General features: G+C 41.3%; 1 protein-coding gene across 1 annotated transcript; it reads right to left on the bottom strand.

Moving 5' to 3' along the window:
- Positions 1-8056: 8056 nt before the first annotated feature.
- Positions 8057-8989, bottom strand: LOC115638217 (olfactory receptor 12-like). The gene has a single exon (XM_030539793.1). It carries the CDS (start codon positions 8987-8989, stop codon positions 8057-8059), a length of 933 nt encoding a protein of 310 aa, XP_030395653.1.
- Positions 8990-21645: the final 12656 nt, after the last annotated feature.

The raw sequence follows: 21645 nt of genomic DNA, 5'->3' as shown, positions 1-21645 counted from the left end.
AGTGAGAAGAGCCAAAGACCAGATGACATTCACAAGGGGCTTTGCTAATGATAATCTATCAAAGGTGGGCAGCAACTTTCAATGGACCCAAGGGAGTTAGGTGCTCAGATCCATCCATATGCAATGATAGTGGAATGCCTTTCTCTCTTAGTATCCTTTTAAAATCCCTGGCCAAGATACCACAGTGAGGGGCAACAAAATAAAAACACATTGGATAAACAAACGAACAGATTTGCAATGATTAGATAGATAGATAGATAGATAGATAGATAGATAGATAGATAGATAGATAGATAGATAGATAGATAGATAGATATCAGAGGGGTAGCCTTGTTAGTCTGGATCTGTAAAAGCAGCAAAAAGTCCTGTGGCACCTTATAGAATAACAGACATATTGTAGCATGAGCTTTTGTGGGTGAATACCCACTTTGTTAGATGAATGTGGCCTATGAAGTGGGTATTCATCCACGAAAGCTCATACTCCAATATGTCTGTTAGTCTATAAGGTGCCACAGGACTCTTTGCTGCTTTCTTAGATGATAGACAGATAGATAGATAGATAGATTAGATAGATAGATAGCCAGTGGTTCTGCTGCCACCACCATCCACTTTAAGACTTTGGGGGGAAGGGATAGCTCAGTGGTTTGAGCATTGGCCTGATAAACCCAGGGTTGTGAATTCAATGCTTGACGGAGTGTCATAACTATGAAGGGAAGAGTAACAGTCCTCCTGTGTACAATACTATAAAACCCCTCCTGACCAGAGACACCAAAATCCTTTTACCTGTAAAAGGTTAAGAAACTCAGGGTATGTCTACATCTAAAATTTTGCAGCGCTGGTTGTTACAGCTGTATTAGTACAGCTGTATAGGGCCAGCGCTGCAGAGTGGCCACACTTACAGCAACCAGCGCTGCAAGTGGTGTTAGATGTGGCCATACTGCAGCGCTGTTGGGCGGCTTTAAGGGGGGTTCGGGGAACGCGAGAGCAAACCGGGGAAGGAGACCAGCTTCGTCGCGGTTTGCTCTCGCGTTCCCCGAACCTCCCTGCAAACCGCAGGGAAGGAGACCTGCTTACACGGAGGTTCGGGGAACGCGAGAGCAAACCAGGGAAGGAGACCAGCTTTGCCGCGGTTTGCTCTCGCGTTCCCCGAACCACCCTGCAAACCGCAGGGAAGGAGACCTGCTTGCTCAGGGTTCGGGGAACGCGAGAGCAAACCGGGGAAGGAGACCAGCTTGATTACCAGAGGCTTCCTCAGGTATGCTGGGATACCTGCTTATTCCACGGAGGTCAAGAAAAGCGCTGGTAAGTGTCTACACTTGATTACCAGCGCTGGATCCTCTACACCCGAGACAAAACGGGAGTACGGCCAGCGCTGCAAACAGGGAGTTGCAGCGCTGGTGATGCCCTGCAGATGTGTACACCTCCTAAGTTGCAGCGCTGTAACCCCCTCACCAGCGCTGCAACTTTGTGATGTAGACAAGCCCTCAGGTAACCTGGCTGACACCTGACCCAAAGGACCAATAAGGAGACAAGATACTCTCAAATCTTGGTAGGGGGAAGGCTTGTGTTTGTGTGCTCTTTGTTTTGGGGGTTGTTCACTCTTGGGACTAAGAGGGACCGGACATCAATCCATGCTCTCCAAATCTTCCTGAACAAGTCTCTCATATTTCAAACTTGTAAGTAACAGCCAGGCAAGGATGTTAGTTTTATCTTTGTTTTCTCAACTTGTAAATGTTCCTTTTTCTAGAGGGTTTACCTCTGTTTGCTGTAACTTTGAACCTAAGGCTAGAGGGGGTTCCTCTGGGCTCTTTAAATCTGATTACCCTGTAAAGTTATTTTCCATTCTGATTTTACAGAGATGATCTTTACCTTTTCTTCAATTAAAATTCTTCTTTTAAGAACCTGATTGATTTTTTTCATTGTTTTAAGATCCAAGAGTTTTGGATCTCTGTTCACCAGGACTAACTGGTGAGGGTATACTCTCAAGCCTACACAGGAAAAGGGGTGTAAGGACTTGGGGGGGCAGGGTAGGAGGGGAGGAATTAGTCTCAAATCTGCCCAGGAAAGGCGGGGTTAGAGACTTGGGAAATATTGGGGAAAGGCAGAGTTCCAAGTGGCCCTTCCCTAAGATTTGGAACACACTTGATGGTGGCAGATTAATGATGACCTAAGCTGGTAAAAAAGCTTAGGGGGCTTACATGCATGTCCCCACATCTGTACTCTAGAGTTCAGAGTGGGGAGGGAACCTTGACAGGGGGTCATTTAGGGATTTGGGGCAAAAATCTGTCTGGGGATTGGTCCTGCTTGGAGCAGGGGCTTGGACTAGATGACTTCATGAGGTCCCTTCCAACCCTGAGATTCTATGATAGTCTAACAAATAGTGAACAGAAGTAGGAGAGGAATAACATTGCAATTTGTATCTACTTCAAGGTAGAGATTAAATTACTGACCCATGGGGTAACCTGAATGCAGTAAGAAAGTCAGCATGACCAACATTTTCCAAAGTGACTCTTGGTTTTGGCTCCCTTTGTCATAAACAGATAGTTAAGGGTTAATGTCTCTTTTACCTGTAAAGGGTTAACAAACAGGGACCCAAAAACCTGACCAGAGGACCAATCAGGAGACAAGATACTTTCAAATCTCATGTGGAGGGAAGCCTTTGTTTGTGGGTTTGGGGTTTGGCTTTGTTCTCTCTGGGTCCTGGACGGGGCTAGAGGTGCAACCAGGTTTCTGCCAATCTCCCTGCTACAGTCTCTTATCTATTCAGAATTGTAAGTAAGAAAAGGTGGTCATAGTCTTTTAATTTGTTTTTTTCCATTTGCATATGTGTACTTGCTGGAAGTAGCTTAAATTGTGTTTCTGCTGGAGAAAGTTTCTTTCTATTGTTTATAAGTTGAAAGACCCTGTAACTTTTTACCATCTAAAGTGCAGAGATAAACCTTTTACTTTTTTCTTTCTTTTTTATTAAAAGTTTTGCTTTTAAGACCTGTTTGATTTTTCTCTCCTAGTTAAGGCTCAAAGGAAGTGAGCCTGTATATGCCAGGGAATTGGTGGGGAGAAGGGAAGGATAAATTTCCTCTTTGTGTTAGATTCATGCAGCTTGAATCTGTATTGCCTCTGGGAGAAGGGGAGAGAGAAACTTGATCTCTCTGTGTTGTGTTTCAAGGAATTGAATCACAGTATCTCCTAGTGTACCCAGGCAGGAAAGATCTGGGAGGAGGTAAAGAGGTGGGAGGGAATGGTTTATTTCCCTTTGTTGTGAGACTCAAGGAATCTGGGTCTTGGGGTCCCCTGGGAAGGTTTTGGGGGGGACCAGAGGGTATCAGGCCCTAGAAATTCCTGATTGGTGGCAGCGCTACAGAATCTAAGCTGGTAATTAAGCTTAGAGGACTTTATGCTAGTACCCATATTCTGGACGCTAAGGTCCAGATTTGGGAATTATACTATGACACCCTTGATTTGTGACCACTCAGCTCAGACACCTTGGTCCTGAGATGTCAGAGGAAATGAGCAACTGCAGCTTCTATCGTCCATCGGTCTCTCCCTCTCTATCTCAGATGATGAGCTCTCCAGGATGGCTTCTCTTTGGAGAAACCAGCTACACAGATTCAAAGTTTCGTTTTTTTATTTACACTATCGCCTGGAACAGAGGTGCTCAGAAAGATCACACAGGCAATCCTTGCTATTAGAAATCTGAGCCCTCAAACCAACACCTGATTCCCATGCAGTATCTTTGCTCAAGAATTGCCTTTTAATAAAGAACAAATTTTCTTTCTATTTTAAGAGCTCTCTTCAAAATAATATTATATTAAATAAATAATAGAGCATTTCTTCAAAGACTGAAAAGAGCTTTCACACTAAGAAAAAATGTAAGAGTGCCACCTATTGACTCCTGCCATAACAACATTTATTTGGGGGGGAATGTATTTTGTTAAGAAAATCAGTTAATGTAAATGTGAAGCAGAATATATTCAGGTTATCAGATTGGATGGAATAAACATTTATAAGGTGCCTTGAATTATACAGAATTTTTATTTTATTGTTTTAAAATTCTTTTTCTTCAGAATAATTTGTTAAAAGTATTCTCGGAATAGTCAGTAATAAATTACTTCTATAGAAAAGTAATGATTAATATGTAATAATTTATTAATAATAATAATAATTATTATTATTATCATCATGCAAATGTCTACAAAACAAAGGCTGAAGGGACCTATTATTGCTCTCTCTAAATGCATCAGAGGGATAAACACCAGAGAGGGAGAGAAGTTATTTAAGGGTCAAAATTGGCACAAGAACAATTGGATATAAACTGGCCATTAATAAGTTTAGGCTTCAAGTTAGATGAAGGTTTCTAACCATGAGAGGAGCGAAGTTCTGGAACAGCTTTCCATGGGGAGCTGTGGAGACAAAAAACCTAACTTGCTTTATGACTTATTTTGATAAATTTATGAAGTAGGTGTTAAATGAGACTACCTACAATGACATGACAAAGGTAACCAAAATTACTGACCCTTTTGAGCCTCACATGACCATCTTCAGAAGTTCCAGAGCTGGGGCACACCTGCTGGGACTCAGGGATTCAGCCCATGGGAGACACCTGCCAGTGTGAAGAGGGGGTCTTGGGGCATATCTGCCACGACTCAGGGTTTCAACAGGAGTGGGGCTGAAACCCTGAGTCTTGGCTGATGCGCCCAAGACCCCCTCTCCACACTGGGCAGAAGCCCCTAGCTCATGACCCTGCTGCAAGGCAGAGATCCCAAGCTCACCCCCCCCAAGTCTGGCAGATAGAGAAGGGAGTGGGGAGGTGAATGGCTCCATGAGCCACACTTCACCTGTAAAATAGCCGCATGCAGCTCATTAGTCACAGTTTGGCCTCACCTGACATATGACCCATCCATGACTGGTATTAGTAAATATCCTCAACAGCCAGAGATGGCACACTACATGGGACGGGCTCCATTTCACACAGAGATATGGAAAGGGGCTTTTCAGGGAACATTTCCATTTTCTGCACTGAGAAACCAAATACCCCAAAAAGGAAACATTTGGAGTCAGACATCCTTCTGCAGCACCTCACAGGAGCTTCTCCAACTTCTCACACTCTAACTGAGAGTGTTAACCCCGGGGATCTGTCTCTGTCTGACCTTGGGAAGATCTGCTTTGTTTACTGGAGCAGGGACTTGGACCTGATTGTCCTAACTGCTGAAGGACTGCCCTAACAACCGGGCTGCAGAGTCATTCTCCTTTTCTGGCCCAAAGAATTAAGTATTTCATGCAAAGTGGGTTGTTCTTTTCTCAGATCAGAAGATGGCCCAATTCTGCAGGCTTTTTAGAGGATAAAATCCCCTTGATCTCAGATGAGATTTAGGTGGACTACGGGTGGCTGTATCAGACTCACTGTGATCATCCATTTACCATGGAAATCCCAGATGTTCATTATTGAATATCATTCTTGGATAAATATGATTAATAAGCCTCAGAATGTACCATTTTAAAAAATAAATATCATATTATAAATGGCTATGAATTCTGTTTTCAGAATGTGAATGACAGCCTCTCTTCATTGCTGTGTGGCAAAACCGAAACACTTTCTTTCTTTCTTTCTTTCTTTCTTTCTTTCTTTCTTTCTTTCTTTCTTTCTTTCTTTCTTTCTTTCTTTCTTTCTCACCACTCCTACAAAATATTTAAAGCCCTAGAGTGGAACTCCTCCTCTTGTACAGGGACAGATTTTAAAGGTATTTTACATTCCAATGGGAGTTGAATATCTTTAAAATCTGTCCTTACTCATTTGAGTAGTCTTACTGAGCCAGATTTATTTAGACACCTAGTGGGATTCTCAACAGAATCTTGGTACCTAACACTCATTGTAATCATTGGGTGTTAGGTGCCTATGGCATCCAACTGCCAGTTTTGGGGCCTAAATCCCATCCAGTGGTATTCACCAAAATCCCTTCTTGGCTGCTACTGAATCTGGTAGCTGCCTGAACTAACTTGTCACCTAAACTTTTGCAGTAAAAGCTCCCTGGATGCCTATGTTTCTGCCTCTGGGCATGTGCACTACCGCTTCCCTCTGGACATCCAGACACTGAAGCCCCAGAGTGATTCATGAACCAGGGGAATAGGGGTCTAACCCACCTGGCCTGGCCTTCACTTTCACTATTGTGCATTCAGTCTATGTCCATTAGATAGATAGATAGATAGATAGATAGATAGATAGATAGATAGATAGATAAGGCCTCAGACGGAGCATTAAGTGCCACATTTCAGGAAGGAGGTGGACAAATTAGAGAAAGTCCAGAGGAGAGCAACAGAAAAAAAATTAAAGGGGGGCATGATAACTCTTTTCAATTATGTAGAAGGTTGTTACAAGGAAGAGAGAGAAAAACAATATTTTCATTAACCTCTGATGATAGGACAAGAAGCAACTGGCTTAAAATGCAACAAGGGAGGTTTAGGTTGGACATTGGGAAAAGCAAACTTCCTGTCAGGGTATTTAAGCACTGGAACAAATTGGCTAGAGAGCTGGTGGAATCTCCATCACTGGAGATTTTAAAGAACAGGCTAGACGAACATCTGTAAGGAATAGTCTAGCTATTAAATAGTCCTGCCTTGAGTGCAGGGAACTGAAGTGTATGACCTACTGATGTCCCTTCCAGTCCTACATTCTATGATTCTATAATAGGTACTTTACCAGATGAAGAGACTCCAGTGTGCAAAATGATTTTTCTGCTTCTGTATGTTCGACAGGAGGTACGCTGTGGTTGTGTAACTTGAACAGAGTGGGACAGAAAGAACCAGAATTGTATAAACCAGCAAATGTCTACTGAAGTCAATGACTCAATAGAGGTATGATGATCTACACCAGTGAGATAGCTGACACCACTGACTGCAACAGGGTTGAAATGATTTACACCATCTTGGTATTTGGCCCCATTGACTTCAGTGGAGCCATGTCTGCTTCACATCAACTGGGGTTTCAATGAGTTGAGTTCAATGGATCTTTGGCAATTGACACTAGCTGGGGATCTGGGCTTTTGAAGTTGAACTGGGCCTCTTAAGGAGAGACATTTTGTGGATTTTCTCACTTAAGCATCATAATCTATTCTGTCCAACTTGCTTTGATTCAGTTTTGCTGAGGTGCTTCCCAAAATCTCTCTTTAGGTGCCTAAATATCTTTGAAAATATGTCCCTAAGTGACTTGGGAGCCTAAGTCCCATAGTTTATTTCTCAAAGACTTTTACATTAGCATCCATGGAAAGGAGCACATGCAGTCTGACAATGTTCAGAGGAAAAGATAAACAACCATGCAAAGTAGAATCGGGAGACTGGCTTTCATCATGTAGGGTTGGCTGTCAGCTGCCCCTACCAGTGCATCTCCAGGGTTCAAAGTTATTGTATTAGGAATGACTATAGATTCTACTTACATTCAGGTTCCCATTTTACCAGCCACTGCATGGACATGCTACCAGAGAAAGATTGTGCTCCCAAAAAACTCACCATGTAACCAGACAGAGCTGGAGAAGGGAATTGTCAATATCCACATTTTACAGATGGGGACTTGAGAAACAGTGGAATTAAAGTTGAGATTTTCAAAGCTGCCTAAGCACTTTGGACACTAAAATCCTAATAAAGTCAATGAAAATTGGGCATCCAAATCCATCAGCAGTTCAGCCTAAGCAGGCTGACCAGAGTCACACAAGGAGCTAGAAATATATTCCAGATTTCCAAAGTTATAGTCCAGCATCTTCACCACAAAACTATCCATTCCCACGTTTGAGAGAGCTCCTCTTCCAAGAGACGTAGGAATGAGCCTCTGATTCATCACCCTTACATTTTTTCTGGGATTTTCAAAGGAGTCAAAGGGAGTTAGATGTTCAGCTGAGTGCCTAATTCCCTTAGGCCATTGAAAGTCCCTGTCTTTCCCCATAATGTTTATCAGGTGAGACCATTGTTCTGTGGAAGAGTCTTGTTGTAATTCTGTTGTCTTTGGCACCCATTGTCATCCATCCTAAATACCTGTTCACTCTTCAATAGCCTTGATACTACAGGAAGCTCAGTGGAAAAAGCCTTTCTTTGTTAGTTGTTTTCTCAGGGCCCCTTTCACCTCCTTGTTCCTCAGGCTGTAGATCAAAGGGTTCAGCATGGGGATGACAATGGTGTAGAACACAGAGACCACTTTGCTTTGACCTGGAGAGGATATGGCCCCGGGCTGGGCATACATGAAGAAGATTGTTCCATAGAACAAGCTTACAGTTACCAGGTGGGTGGCACAAGTGGAAAAGGCTCTGTGTCTTCCCTCAGCAGAGGGTATCCTCATGACAGTGGTGATGATGAAACCATAGGAGATAAGGATGACCAGGCCAGTGCTCACTATGATGAACCCACACACAGCCAGCATCGCCATTTCACTGGCAAAGGTGTCAGAGCAGGAGGCTTTCATCACTGCGGGGACATCACAGAAGAAGTGATCGATTTTCCCCGGCCCGCAGAAGGACAAGGTGAATGTAAAGCCTGTCTGGATGCTGCAGTTCAGGCAACCTGCAAAATAGGAGCCTGCCACCAGGCGAACACAAGTCCTCTTGGACATTGTGATTGGATAGCGCAGTGGGTTGCAGATGGCGACAAAGCGGTCGTAGGCCATCACGGCCAGGATGAATGTCTCGGTGGTCCCAAAGAAAGAGAAGAAGAACATTTGGGCAGCACAGCCATTGTAGGAGATGGTTCTGTGCTCCGTTAAGAAGCACAGCAGGGCTTTGGGGGCAATGACGGAGGAGTAGCAGAGGTCCAGGAAGGACAGATTCTTCAGGAAGAAGTACATGGGGGTGTGGAGCCTGGAGTCAGCTCTGATGATGGCGATCATGCCAACATTCCCCACCAGTGTGACAGTGTATAGAACCAGGAAGAGGAAAGAGAGGAAGACTTGCAGTTCGGGATGACCTCCGAACCCCATCAGGGTGAACTCAGCCACCATGGTGTGGTTTTCCATGATTCTTTTTGTATATGGAGGAAAGAAGAAACAACTTGTGGAGAATGTTGTTTCCACAATTAGCTCCAATCACCATATTGGTATACACTAGCTGTCAGCAGACACATGCAGTGGAACGATCCATTGCAATTCTCGGCATGGGACAAAGAAGATAATACATAAGAATCATGCTTTCTTGCAACAGGTGTCACACTTCCTTATCATGAACAAATATCCAAACATATAGTGCATCATTGTAGAAATAGACTGGTCCTGAAAGTTGAAAGAAGAAAGAGAATTATTGAAAGAACTTCAACAAGCCAGGAAAACTGTCATAAAAATGTAGATCTAAATAAATATATTACATTAAAATAGCTAGAAAAAAGAGAGAAGGGAGAGGAAATAAAAAGATTAGAAAAGAAAAACAGAGGAAAAAGATAGATAGCTAGATAGATAGTAGGGCTGTTGATTAATCACAGTTAACTCACTCTATTAACTAAAAAAAATCATGATTTAAAAAATTAATCACGATTAATTGCAGTTTTAATCACACTGATAAATAATAGAATACCAATTGAAATTTATTAAATATTGTTGATGTTTTTCTACATTTTCAAATATATTGATTTCAATTAAAACACATAATACAATGTGTACAGTGCTGACTTTATATTGTTATTTTTATTACAAATATTTCCACCCTAAATATGATAAACAAAAGAAACAGTATTTTTCAATTCACCTCATACAATACCATAATGTAATCATTTTATCATGAAAGTGCAACTTACAAATGTAGTTTTTTTTTAGTTGCGTAACTGCATTCCAAAACAAAAACAATGCAAAATTTTAGAGCCTACACGTACACTCAGTCCAACTTCTTGTTCAGCCAATCACTAAGACAAACAAGTTTGCTTACATTTACAGGAGATAATGCTGCTGGCTTCTTATTTACAATGTCACCTGAAAGTGGGAGCAGACATTCATATGGCACTTTTGTAGCCAGCATTGCAAGATATTTACATGCCAGATATGCTAAACATTCATATGCCTCTTCATGCTTCAGCCACCATTCCAGAGGATATGCTTCCATGCTGATGACAAAAAAAAATGTGCTAATTAAATTTGTGACTGAACTCCTAGGGGGACAATAGTATGTCTCCTGCTCTCTTTTACCCACTGTGACAAAGTTCCTCCTCTACCTTGGTGGGTCCTGCACTTATTGGCAGATTTGCTCACCTCAGTGATCTTCCTCACAGTCTGGATCAACTCCTCCTGTGTCTGATCAGAAGTTGGGAGGTTTGGGGAGAACTCGGGCCTGCCCTCTACTCCGGGTTCCAGCCCAGGGCCCTGTGGATTGCAGCTGTCTATAGTGCCTCTTGTAACAGCTGCATGACAGTTACAACTCCCTGGGCTACTTCCCCATGGCCTCCTCCAAACATCTTCTTTATCCTCACCACAGGACCTTCCTCCTGGTGCCTGATAACACTTGTACTCCGTAGTCCTCCAGCAGCACAGCCTCTCACTCTCAGCTCCTTGTGCTTCTAGCTCCCAGCTCCTCACATGCACTTCCTCTCCTGTAGCTCCCCCCTCCCTGACTGGAGTGAGCTCCTTTTTAAACCCAGGTGCCCTGATTAGCCTGCCTTGATTGGCTGCAGATGTTCTAATCAGCCTGTCTGCCTTAATTGGTTCTAGCAGGTTCCTGATTTTCCAGTGCAGCCCCTGCTCTAGTCACTCAGGGAACAGAAAACTACTCAGCCAGTGACTAGTATATTTGCCCTCTACCAGATTCCTGTACCACACTGGCCTGGGTCTATCACACCACATTTTGCCATATATTTCATATTATAGCAGTCTTGGATGATGACCCAGCATGTTGTTCATTTTAAAAATGTTTTCACTGCAGATTAGACAAAACGCAAAAAAGGTACCAGTGTGAGATTTCTAACGATAAATATAGCACTCAACCCAAGCTTCAAGAATCCAAAGTGCCTTCCAAAATCTGAGAGGGATGAGGTGTGGAGCATGCTTTCAGAAGTCTTAAAAGAAAAACACTCCAATGTGGAAACTATAGAACCTGAACCTCCAAAAAGGAAAATCAACCTTCTGTTGGAGGCATCTGACTCAGATGATGAACGTGAGCATACGTCGGTCTGCACTGCTTTGGACCATTATCAAGCAGAACTCCTCATTAGCATGGACGCATGTCCTCTAGAATGGTGGTTGGAGCATGAAGGGACATATGAATCTCTAACACATCTGGCATGTAAATATCTTGAGACACTAGCTACAAATAGTCCCATGTGAACACCTGTTCTCACTTTCAGGTGACATTGTAAATAAGAAGCGGGCAGTGTTATCTCCTGTAAATGTAAACAAATTGTTTGTCTGAATGACTGACTGAACAAGAAGTAGGGCTGAATGAACTTGAAGGCTCTAAAGTTTTACATTGTTTTATGTTTGAATAAAGTTATTTTTTGTACATAAGCCCACATTTGCAAGCTCAACTTTCATGATAAATTGTATTACAGTACTTGTATGAGGTGAAATGAGAAATACTATTCCTTTTTTTAAAGTACAAATATTTGTAATAAAAAAATATAAAGTGAGAACTGCACACTTTGTATTCTGTGTTGTAATTGAAATCAATATATGTGAAAATGTGGACACTAAAAATATTTAAACAAATGGTATTCTATAATTGTTGAACAGTGTGATTTTTGTGCGATTAATCATGATTTATGCTTTTAATTGTGCAATTAATCAGGATTAATTTTTTAATCACTTGACGGCCCAGATAGATAGATAGATAGATAGATGTGAAAACTTAAGGTTTTTTTTTTTTTGCAAGTTAGGTGGGAATACATTCAATAACAACCAAGCTCCTACATTTTTACAATAGCCATTCTCATGACAATTTCACCATTCACGGTGGCAGAAAACCTCACAAGAGTTCAGCCCAAACCAATCCAAGCCAATTAGTCTTCTAGCTAGAAAAGGCTTTGCCCAATTGAGGTCCAAAGATCACTTGGTTGATACTCACTTGAAAGAGGAGAAAAGGAGTCCAAATTTTACTTCTGCTGAGAGTAGTGTACATCAGGAACAGATGTTAAGTCATTTTCCTTAATGAACTACTACAAGTTGCTTGTATACAGGATGTGGAGTGCAGTATAATAAACTATTTAAAATAGAAAAGAAGAGAATAGAATATGAAAATATGTATTGAACTCAATGGTTTTCTCCTCTCCCTGGCCCTCATGTAAACCAAGAGTACCTCCATTAGAGTCAGCAAGACTGATTCTGCTCACACTCGCTCCCATGTTATTTGACTGTATCTCCATAATGGTCAACATATAGCTTTGCTGTAAAATTGGCTTAAAAGACAACAGAATCAGATCTCATATGTCCTTACATCTAATCATCTGACTCCACCACAGAGTCTATTTCTCTCTCCTTCCCCTGTCCATTATAAACATATTTGTCTTCCCACCCAAGACGGACTAATATTTTGTCACTAAAAATAAAACAGTGTAGCTACTGCGAATGTGACACAGTCATGAATTACTTACTTTTCAGGTATATCCACCTCCACAGTGATTTACAGATAATCCATTGAGTTTATTCCATTCGAGAAAAGGGGCTCTTCAGAAATGTGCTAAATAAAAAAAAACAAAATAACAAAATCCTGAGCTATGGAACATGTAGAAATCCTATGGCAGGAAAGCAAAGAATGAGTTTGCTAATTTCCATAAGGTATCTGTCTAACCATGGCTGCCGAGGGCCATATGAATGCAATGAAGCAGAGGCATGAAGAATAATACTTCCCTCAAACTGATTCAAACGATTCAGTTACTTCCAGAAGTTTGATGCCCATCTACCACCAAAGGACAAGCCGGTCTCATGATCTCACTTGGAACATGCTGCCTTCACTCTGTTTACAAAGCTCAGATGCTTCCTTATCTTTGTATCCTTCATCGGAGACGGCTGTGTCTCTGCTGATACCCCTCCCAAAAAAAAAGAGAGAGAGAGAAAGAGGAAGTTCTACCTTTTCCAATTCTGAGTTTTTAATGAGACTGATTACATCTGAAAACTTTTTAATTATGATGTCAGTTCACTCTATTACTAGTATAGCCATTTTGATAATTCCAAAGATTTTTTCCTCCTAATAAAGCCCAATGTGAGTTATTTTCCCCCTTATACCATTGTATTTAAAAGAGAAATGAAATATCTAATTAATCTGGGGCATGTTTTAGATTTGGCTAGGTTTTTGTTTATGAACTGTTCTAATGTCTGTGCAGGAGATTAACTTACAATACATTTCAATGATTTTATGTTAAATTATTATTATTATTATTATTATTATTATTATTATTATTATTATAAATAATAGCAAGTAGGCCCAATCATGGGCTAGGTGCTGTACAAACAAAGAACGAATTGCTTAAATAACATTTTTAAAAGCAAACTAACACTATTTTTTAAAAAGGATTAAAGCAGTTAGAAAGCTATGATACGTCTTTTTACTTTTTTTTAATTGTAAAATTCGTTCTTCACATGAGAATTCTGTACAATATTGTTATTCCCCATGAACTAATTTCTTCATAATTTACTTGTCTGTAATCTATTTTTACGTGAGTTTTCTTACAATGCAAATTATTTAGACAAAAATTACTAAAAATCTTTATTTAAATTCTGTCACAGGGATGATAGTTATTTAGTTATGAAAATTAAGTAAACTTAACAATATCCCACTCTTGGCACTTCCTTAGGATGTAAAACTATGCATATATTATTTTAAACATTTACGATAATATAGTTTTTAATTATTTTATTTCAATTTTCATTTTATTTCATTTTAATGCTGTGATTAAATATTATTTCACTGAAAAGTTAACAAGAATTTTGTGTGTATGTGGGTGTTTTTAAAGTAGGAGGGTATGTGGAGAAACATGCATCTTCATCACGATGTCATTTCTCTTATTCATGTTGTTACTCAGTCTTTCATGATGACACATGGCTTTGACCCTGACAGTCTAGTCAACTTGTGTGTGACCCACAACAACTTAGCAAGAGGCACTGAAATGTAATCAAGACAACCTACTTACATTGAAAATAGAGTGACCAGATTTCCTGATTTTATAGAGACAGTCCCAATTTTTGGAGCTTTTTCTTACATAAGTTCCTATTACCCCCCAGCCCCATCCCGATTTTTCACACTTGCTGTCTGATCACCCTAACTGACATTATTGTATTTTATTGACACAAAGATCAAAGATGTACGATACTGTAGGAACTAATAGTATTATTTACATTGTCTTCAGCTTAATTATCTATGCTATAATGAAATGTCTTGATAGTTTGAATGGCTCATTTTCTTATGTGAATAAAGCTAGTTTACCTGGGTATGCACAGGAAACAGAAGATTAGCTTCAAAGCTACAGTATACACTGCCTATTCTTCATCCGAGGAAAGTCCTGCTGTGAAGATTTCTGTCCAGAGGCTTATCATCTTGCTAGAGAACTATGAAGAAAAAAATCCCAGGCCTGACCCTTTCTATTTCAGGTCTGTTTAAACTTTGACAGAGAAGGTCTAAGCCACATGACTGAGGTCTCGAGGTTTACTCTGGATTTACCCTGGAATTCTCATGGAAGAATTCAAACGAACTCTACACCAGGACTACTACCTTTTGGATTATAACTTTTTACATTGATTCCAGAGAGACTTTTACAAATCAGAAGCCTCATCATCTCTGCTATGAAATGACCTAAGGAGTTTTCATATATCTGTATGTGTATTGATCTATTAACCACTGCAATTCTCTTTCTTTTTTTTCTTTTTATTATTAAAACCTGTAGTTTTAGTTCCAAAAGAGTTGACACCAGGGTGATTTTCGGGTAAGATCTCATATTGATCTAGGTATCAGTGTCCGGTCCTTTGGGACTGGTGGACCTAACATATGGTGAATCTATTTTCAATAACCACTCACTATATTAGACTTGACTGTCTATATGGGAATCAAGGGTTGAGGTGCTTAAAGGGGACTGTATCTGGCTTCTTGGTAACCACAGTACTATTGCAGGAGGTGTTTTGTTACTGTCTTGGTGAATCTAATTATAGAATAAACCACAAGTTTGGAGGATTGTCTGCCCTATTCCTTGCAGTTTGCCCTGAACATAGCATCTTTTAGGGTGACCCATCCAAGTTTCTAGTCACAGAAACACATTTGTAAATAAGATTTATCTGTAGCCACCTTGCCACCTGTTTCAGAGGGGTAGCCATGTTAGTCTGTATCAGCAAAAACAACGAGGAGGCCTTGTGGTACCTTAGAGACTAAAACATTTATTTGGGCATAAGCTTTCATGGAGTAGAACCCACTTCATCAGATGCATTGAGTGGAAAATACAGGAGCAGGTATAATTACATTAAAAGATGTGAATTGCCTTACCAAGTGTGAGGTCGGTCTAACGAGACAATTCACTTGACCTGTATTTTATATAAAATTCTAGACTGAGGATTTTTATATTATACCCAGGCATCTATTAGCAAATCTCCCCAATGGCCAGACATGGGGCGCCAGATGGTGAGGGCTCTGAGTTATTTAAGTTAAGAACTAATATTGGCAAAAGAAGATATGGATATAAACTGGCCATTAATAAGTGTAGGCTTCAAATTAGATGAAAATGTCTAACCATTAAAGGAGTGAAGCTGTGGAACAGTCTTCCAAGGGGAGCAGTGGAGACAAAAAACTAACTTGTTTTTAGACTGACCTTGACAAATTTATGGAGGGGATGGTAAAATGAGATCACTTACAATGACACATGGCCCATTCATGACTGGTATTAGCAAAGATCCCCAACGGCTGGTGAAGGGACACTAGATAGGGAGGGCTCTGAGCTACTAAGGAGAATTCTTTCCCAGTTGTCTGGCTGGTGGATCTGGCCCATGTGCTCAGGGTCTAACTGATCGCCAGATTTGGGGTGGGAAAGGAATTTTCCCCAGGTCAGATTGACAAAGACCCTATAGTGGGGGGTTCACTTTACTCTACAGCATGGGGTATGGGGTCATGAACTATAGTAAATGGTGGACTTTCTGTAACTTGAAGTCTTTAAATTAATATTTGAGGATGTCAGTAACTCAGCCAGAGGTTATGGGCCTACTAAAGGAGTAAGTGGGTGAGGTTCTGGGGCCTGCAATGTGAAGGAGGTCAGACTAGATAATCATGATGTTCCTCTCTGTCGTGAAAGTTTATGGGTCTGGAGGCCCAGTCATAAATCAGGGAGTCAATGTGCAAACACATAACAAAGGGACAGTCCTTTCGCCAAAGACCATATAGTATAAGGGTAAGACATAAGACAGGAGGACGAAACAAAGGGACAGAAGGAGCAAAACGAAACTGAGACAGTGCAGGTCAGCATGGAAAGCCTGGGCACAGCACACCAGCTACTTAATTATAATCAAATACAGCAGGTCAAGAATTTCCCATCCAAACTGTTTTGCACCGAAATGTGAAAAGGGGCTTTTTATGGAGCATTTCCACGTTTTTTGCACTGAGAAACCAAACACCCCAAAACTGAAACATTTGGACTCAGATGTCCTTCTGCAGCATCTCACAACAGCTGTAGCCCACCATCTCACATTCTGAGTATGTTAACCCCTGGGCAATGGTTCTCTCTGTCTGACCTGATGAAGTTGTTCCATCTTATAAAGAACAATTAACTATTTACTGGCGCAGGGACTTGACCCTGATTGTCCTGTCCTCTAACGTCCAGGGTACAGAGTCTCATTAGCTATTTCATATAAAGGGGGTTAGCTTCAACAGGGCAGACTGAAAAAGCCCTCAACCAACATTGCATGTAGGTCCTTGATGAGGGCAGCTTATAGGCTAGGGAACACCCTGCATTCAACTCCTCACTTCTCTCAGGTACAATAGGGTTTAGAACCTTGCTCTTCCCTGTCCCAGGTGAGGGCTTTAACCATTTGGCTATAAGATGCATTTTGTAAAGGGCCTGAACTGACAGTTATCTGGTGACCTCAAGCCACACCTAAGGATCAGGGTCTACAGACAAGACAGGTTGGGGAATACCTAGTTTGGACTCTCCCCAGGACTGAGGCATCACTGGGTATGCCTGCTGGTTGAAATCTAGGCACTAGCTGAGCAGAGATCTACATTTTTGACTTAGGCACCCAAAATAGCAGTTAAGTGCCTAACTTCCTTGGTGGATTGAGCTCCCAGTGAGGTTTTAAGACGTATCTAAGGGCATATCTACACCGCATCTGAAAGCAAGCTTCCCAGCCCATGTCCACAGACTCAAGCTAGTAGGTTGTGTGCTAAAAATAGCAGTGTAGGCATTGTGCATAGGCTGGAGCTTGTGCTCTGAAATCTAATGGCTGAGCATTGGCTACACAGACTTATTTAGTGCCCTAGTGTGACCCACACTACTGTAAGTGTGTGCACGCAGGTGGAGATCTTCCACAATGTAGCTTGCAGTGTAGACATGAACTGAGTGAGTTAAGCAGCTAACTCCCATTGCCTTTCCTTGGGAGCTAGATGTCTAACCTGATTAGTATATTATTTTTTGTCAGTTACTAATGGAGAGGAGGGTTTGCCACCAGACAATGCTGATATAATTAGTATTTACTGACTCTGTTTTTAGAATTTCAACCCATAGACTGGAAGGACTGTGAAGTCTGAATTCCATGCTCTCTCCTGGAGGAATTTCCAGCCACAGAGTCCATTGAATGTATTAACAAAACCAGATAGGATTTTAAGTTTATTCAAGTATCAGAGAGAAAGTTAGAAAGGATTACAAGCAAGGAAAAGCGAAAACAAACATTTAAAAGTCTAAAACTTAATCTAGCAAGGTACAGCCTCAATTCAAGATGACTTTCTTCACTCAGTCTTCCAGCAAGATGATGTCTGACACCCCCACATCCCAGCCAAGATCTCTTCCCAAAGCCCCAAAGTGCTGGTTCCCTTGTCTTTGTAAAAGAGATAACTTGGGAGTAATCTGCCCCTTTCTTTTATAGTCCATTGAATTTTTGAAATAGAGTCTTCTGAAGGTTACCCGTCAAAGTAAAGTTTATTCAGTTGAGAGGAAGGTGAAATGGAGTCTAGTGGCTAAGGAAGGTCCATTTTGTCATCCCTCCCTTTCCCCCACACACGTTGCCATTTGCTACAATGCAAATTGTTCTGTTTCCTGCAATCTCCACCCCTTGTTAGCTAGATGATCTTGTTTATTGCCTATATGTAAACTGAGGAAAATCTGCATTCTTTTGTTTAGAACTGACTTGTTTGCCAGCTCCCTGGCCATGCCTGCATCAAACACTCTTTAGCCACAATTCCAGCTCATATCCATAACTGTTAATACAAGCTGAGTCCATACATCATACAAGAAGATTAATGAGCAGTGAGTTATTAGTGTTCAAATGATAGCTGACAGGGCACATTTTGTACAAAGATTGTTACAAAAGTATGTAGGGTGTGAACACCTGGGTGCTTTGCGTCATCAGCTGCAATTTTCAAAATTTCCTCACAAAAGTTTAGTCAAAACATTTGTTTATTTTTTCATTTTCAACAAATCAGCATTTTCCAGTAAAAGAAACTTTCATCACACAGATACTGACTAGCTTTGGCCTATACTTTTCTATCAAATGTGAATTGCACATAACAACGATATGAGATGATGTAAAGTTTACACAAATGTGTAACACCAGTCAGGTGATCTCAACAGGTTTACTCACATGAGTGACTTACTTATGGGCATCAGCTTTCTAGGCTTGGGCCATAAAAGATGACTACCAAAGCTGAGTCAAACATCTCAGATCAGGTATTTAACTAACAGAACTTTACAATGACCAAGGGTGAGAATATGAAAGTTACTGCACATGCCAGGCATGGTAACTCAGCCTCTTCTTTTACACAGACAGAATTATAAAGAATTCTCACTAAAATGAACAAGAGAGTTTTACCTTCTTCAGATGCAAAGACACAACAGAGCAAGATCTATTACTCCACAATGCCAGTGGCACATTCTTCTGCACTACACACTCTGGCCTCCTCCCTGCTTTGACCTCCTTTTGAAAACACTTGGATGTCTTTAGAAGAACTTTCCATCACTCTCTCCCCACTTGCCTATGTACTGGTAGTCAGTTACCTCCAGCGGAGTGACAGAGTAGAGGGCATTGGTTACATTGCTGCTCACTCATTTTCCAAAGGACTTTGTTAGCAAAGTTAGAAACTGACTCTGGATGCTACCCAGGGGACTTGGTCTCATTTGCTGCATCCGAGCAGCATCAGAAATAGTTCCCTGAACTTTTATATTTATTCTGGCCAAATTGAGAGTGGAACCTTCTCACTGCCCCACAACCAGTGCTGATCCCTATGCTCCAATCACTGCATGGTGGGTCTGACATTCTAAGGTTTAAACACTGTGTAGGGTGCATGTGATGGTGTCTTATAGCTGTAGAGGATTGGAAATCTCCTGTCTGTCTACGGGTGAGCAGCAGGGTCTGTCACTTCAAGGTCACTGCAGGGCAGGTAACACAATGTATTCATGCTAGCCTAGAGATTTTATGGTCCAGAAACAGCAAGACACTTAAAAATGTGTTGAAACATTAGCATGACCACGGACTTCAATTAGACTAATCATATAGTAAACATAGGCACATATTTACAGTCTGCGGTGAAACAGTTTCTTTCTTTCTTTCTTTCTTTCTTTCTTTCTTAACAATTATCATCTGGATTGAATGCACATGCTCTGCTCTCTGTGTAAGGAAAAAGTATCAGGAGCTTCTAATTTCACAACTGTCCTTTATCTCTGTGTTTGGAAAAAAATGAATCTTACTGTTCAGAGGCTTTCAGCATTTGAAGGTAGTGCTTACCATTCATATCACAATATTTTGGCTCAGAACTAGAATTGTTTGGAAAATGGCTTCAGCCCCACACCTCACCCTCCCAGAAAATTTTGACATTTATTCCATGTTTTTTCTAGCAGAAGATGTTGGGTGGTTTTTGTTTTTTTTGGTTTTGTCAGAATCACATACCCAAATACACACAAACTTGGAAAGAAAAAAAATGTTCCCTTTCCCTGTTGAAATCCCCCCAGGGTGGCTTTCAAACTTTCAGCTTATGTATCTCAGGGAATGTCTAGTTCTAGCTCATGGCAAGCTGAAGAGTCAATCTACCACACATTCCCCTGCTGAGTATTAAGTGTACATGTGGAGTTTGCTGTCAGGCACTAAAAGTTCACTAGGGTGCTTTAATCTAGTCATAAGAACATAAGAACGGCCATACCAGGTCAGACCAAAGGTCCATCTAGCCCACTATCCTGTCTTCCGGTGGTGTTTCAGACAGAATGAACAGAACAGGACAAATATCAAGTGATCCATTCCCTATCGCCCATTCCCAGCTTTTGGCAAACAGTGGCTAGGGACACTTCAGGTTATGGTTTTGCATCCCTGCCCATCCTGGCTGTTTCCTGCAGCTCCCATTGGCCTTGAATGGCGAACTGTGGCCACTGGGAGCTGTAGGGGGTTGTGCCTGCAGACAGACAACATCATCAAAATGTCTTGTAGCTCACAATTATATCATCCTGATGGGCCGCATGCAGCCTGCGGGCCGCAGGTTGCCCATTACTGTTCTAGATCATACTTCGTCCTGCCTCCATTCAGGGCACTGGACTAGATGACCTATCGAGGTTCCTTCCAGTCCTACATTTATATGATTCCATGATAACCACTCCTTTAAAAGGAAAAGTGAAAAGGACGGGGGGAGAGAAAAGGTAAAGAAAAGGAGAGAAGAAAAAAAGGAAAGAAAGAAAATAATGGAAAGGATAGAAAAAGGGGAGAAAGAGAGAAATGAAAAAAGAAAAAAGAGAAAGAAAAAAGAGAAAAAAAAGAAGAGAGAAAAAAGTAAGACGGTAGAGAGAAAAGAGAAGAATTATCACAGCTCTCTGAGTGGTCCAGGTGTCAGACTGCAAGTGTTCACCACCGTGGGGTGGAGTCCTGTGAATGTCCCACTCCCAGAGCACGTCCCTGGGTGACAGTACCATGGGTGTCAACCAGGATTGCTCAGGCAATCCAACTAGACTCACTACCAGCACAGGACCCCTCGGGGAGCTGTGTCCAGTCGTAAATACAGTGATCCAAAACAGCCTTCTTAAAACAAAGTATTGTTTGACTTGAAGAGTAAGAGCACAACATAGGAGAGGATTAAAACAACAAAAGGCCTACACACATTTATCTTACTTAAACGCAGAGCCCCTCAGCAGGCTAAGCTTCCTTGATGTCTGGAGGGCAGTTTCTGCCTCTAGACCTTCTCACCAAACCAGCCTCTCTTCTATTCAGAGACTGTGTCTCTTTAAAAACCCTCAGACTTCTGATCTTCTTCCCTTTGTAAGGGAAGGATTCAGTCCTGGGAAAGCTGGCCTGGAAGGCCTACCATGGGCGGGCAGAGGTAGCATATCACAGTGAATTGTCCTTGGTGTTTGCTGAGGAGCTCTTATCTTGGCTGTTGTGCTTCTTCCTGGGTAGTTCCTGGCCACTGAGCTCTTGTATTAGCCAAATATGTGAATACAAATAACATCTTTACAATATACAAACATACAGAATTCATAGATTGCTACAGGCAGCTCCAAATCCACCACAAGAACATTTGAAAAACAATATTTTTACAGGTT

This window comes from Gopherus evgoodei, chromosome 21 (assembly GCF_007399415.2).
Source record: "Gopherus evgoodei ecotype Sinaloan lineage chromosome 21, rGopEvg1_v1.p, whole genome shotgun sequence".
Lineage (NCBI taxonomy): Eukaryota > Metazoa > Chordata > Testudines > Testudinidae > Gopherus > Gopherus evgoodei.
This window is presented reverse-complemented; position numbering and strand designations above follow the sequence as displayed.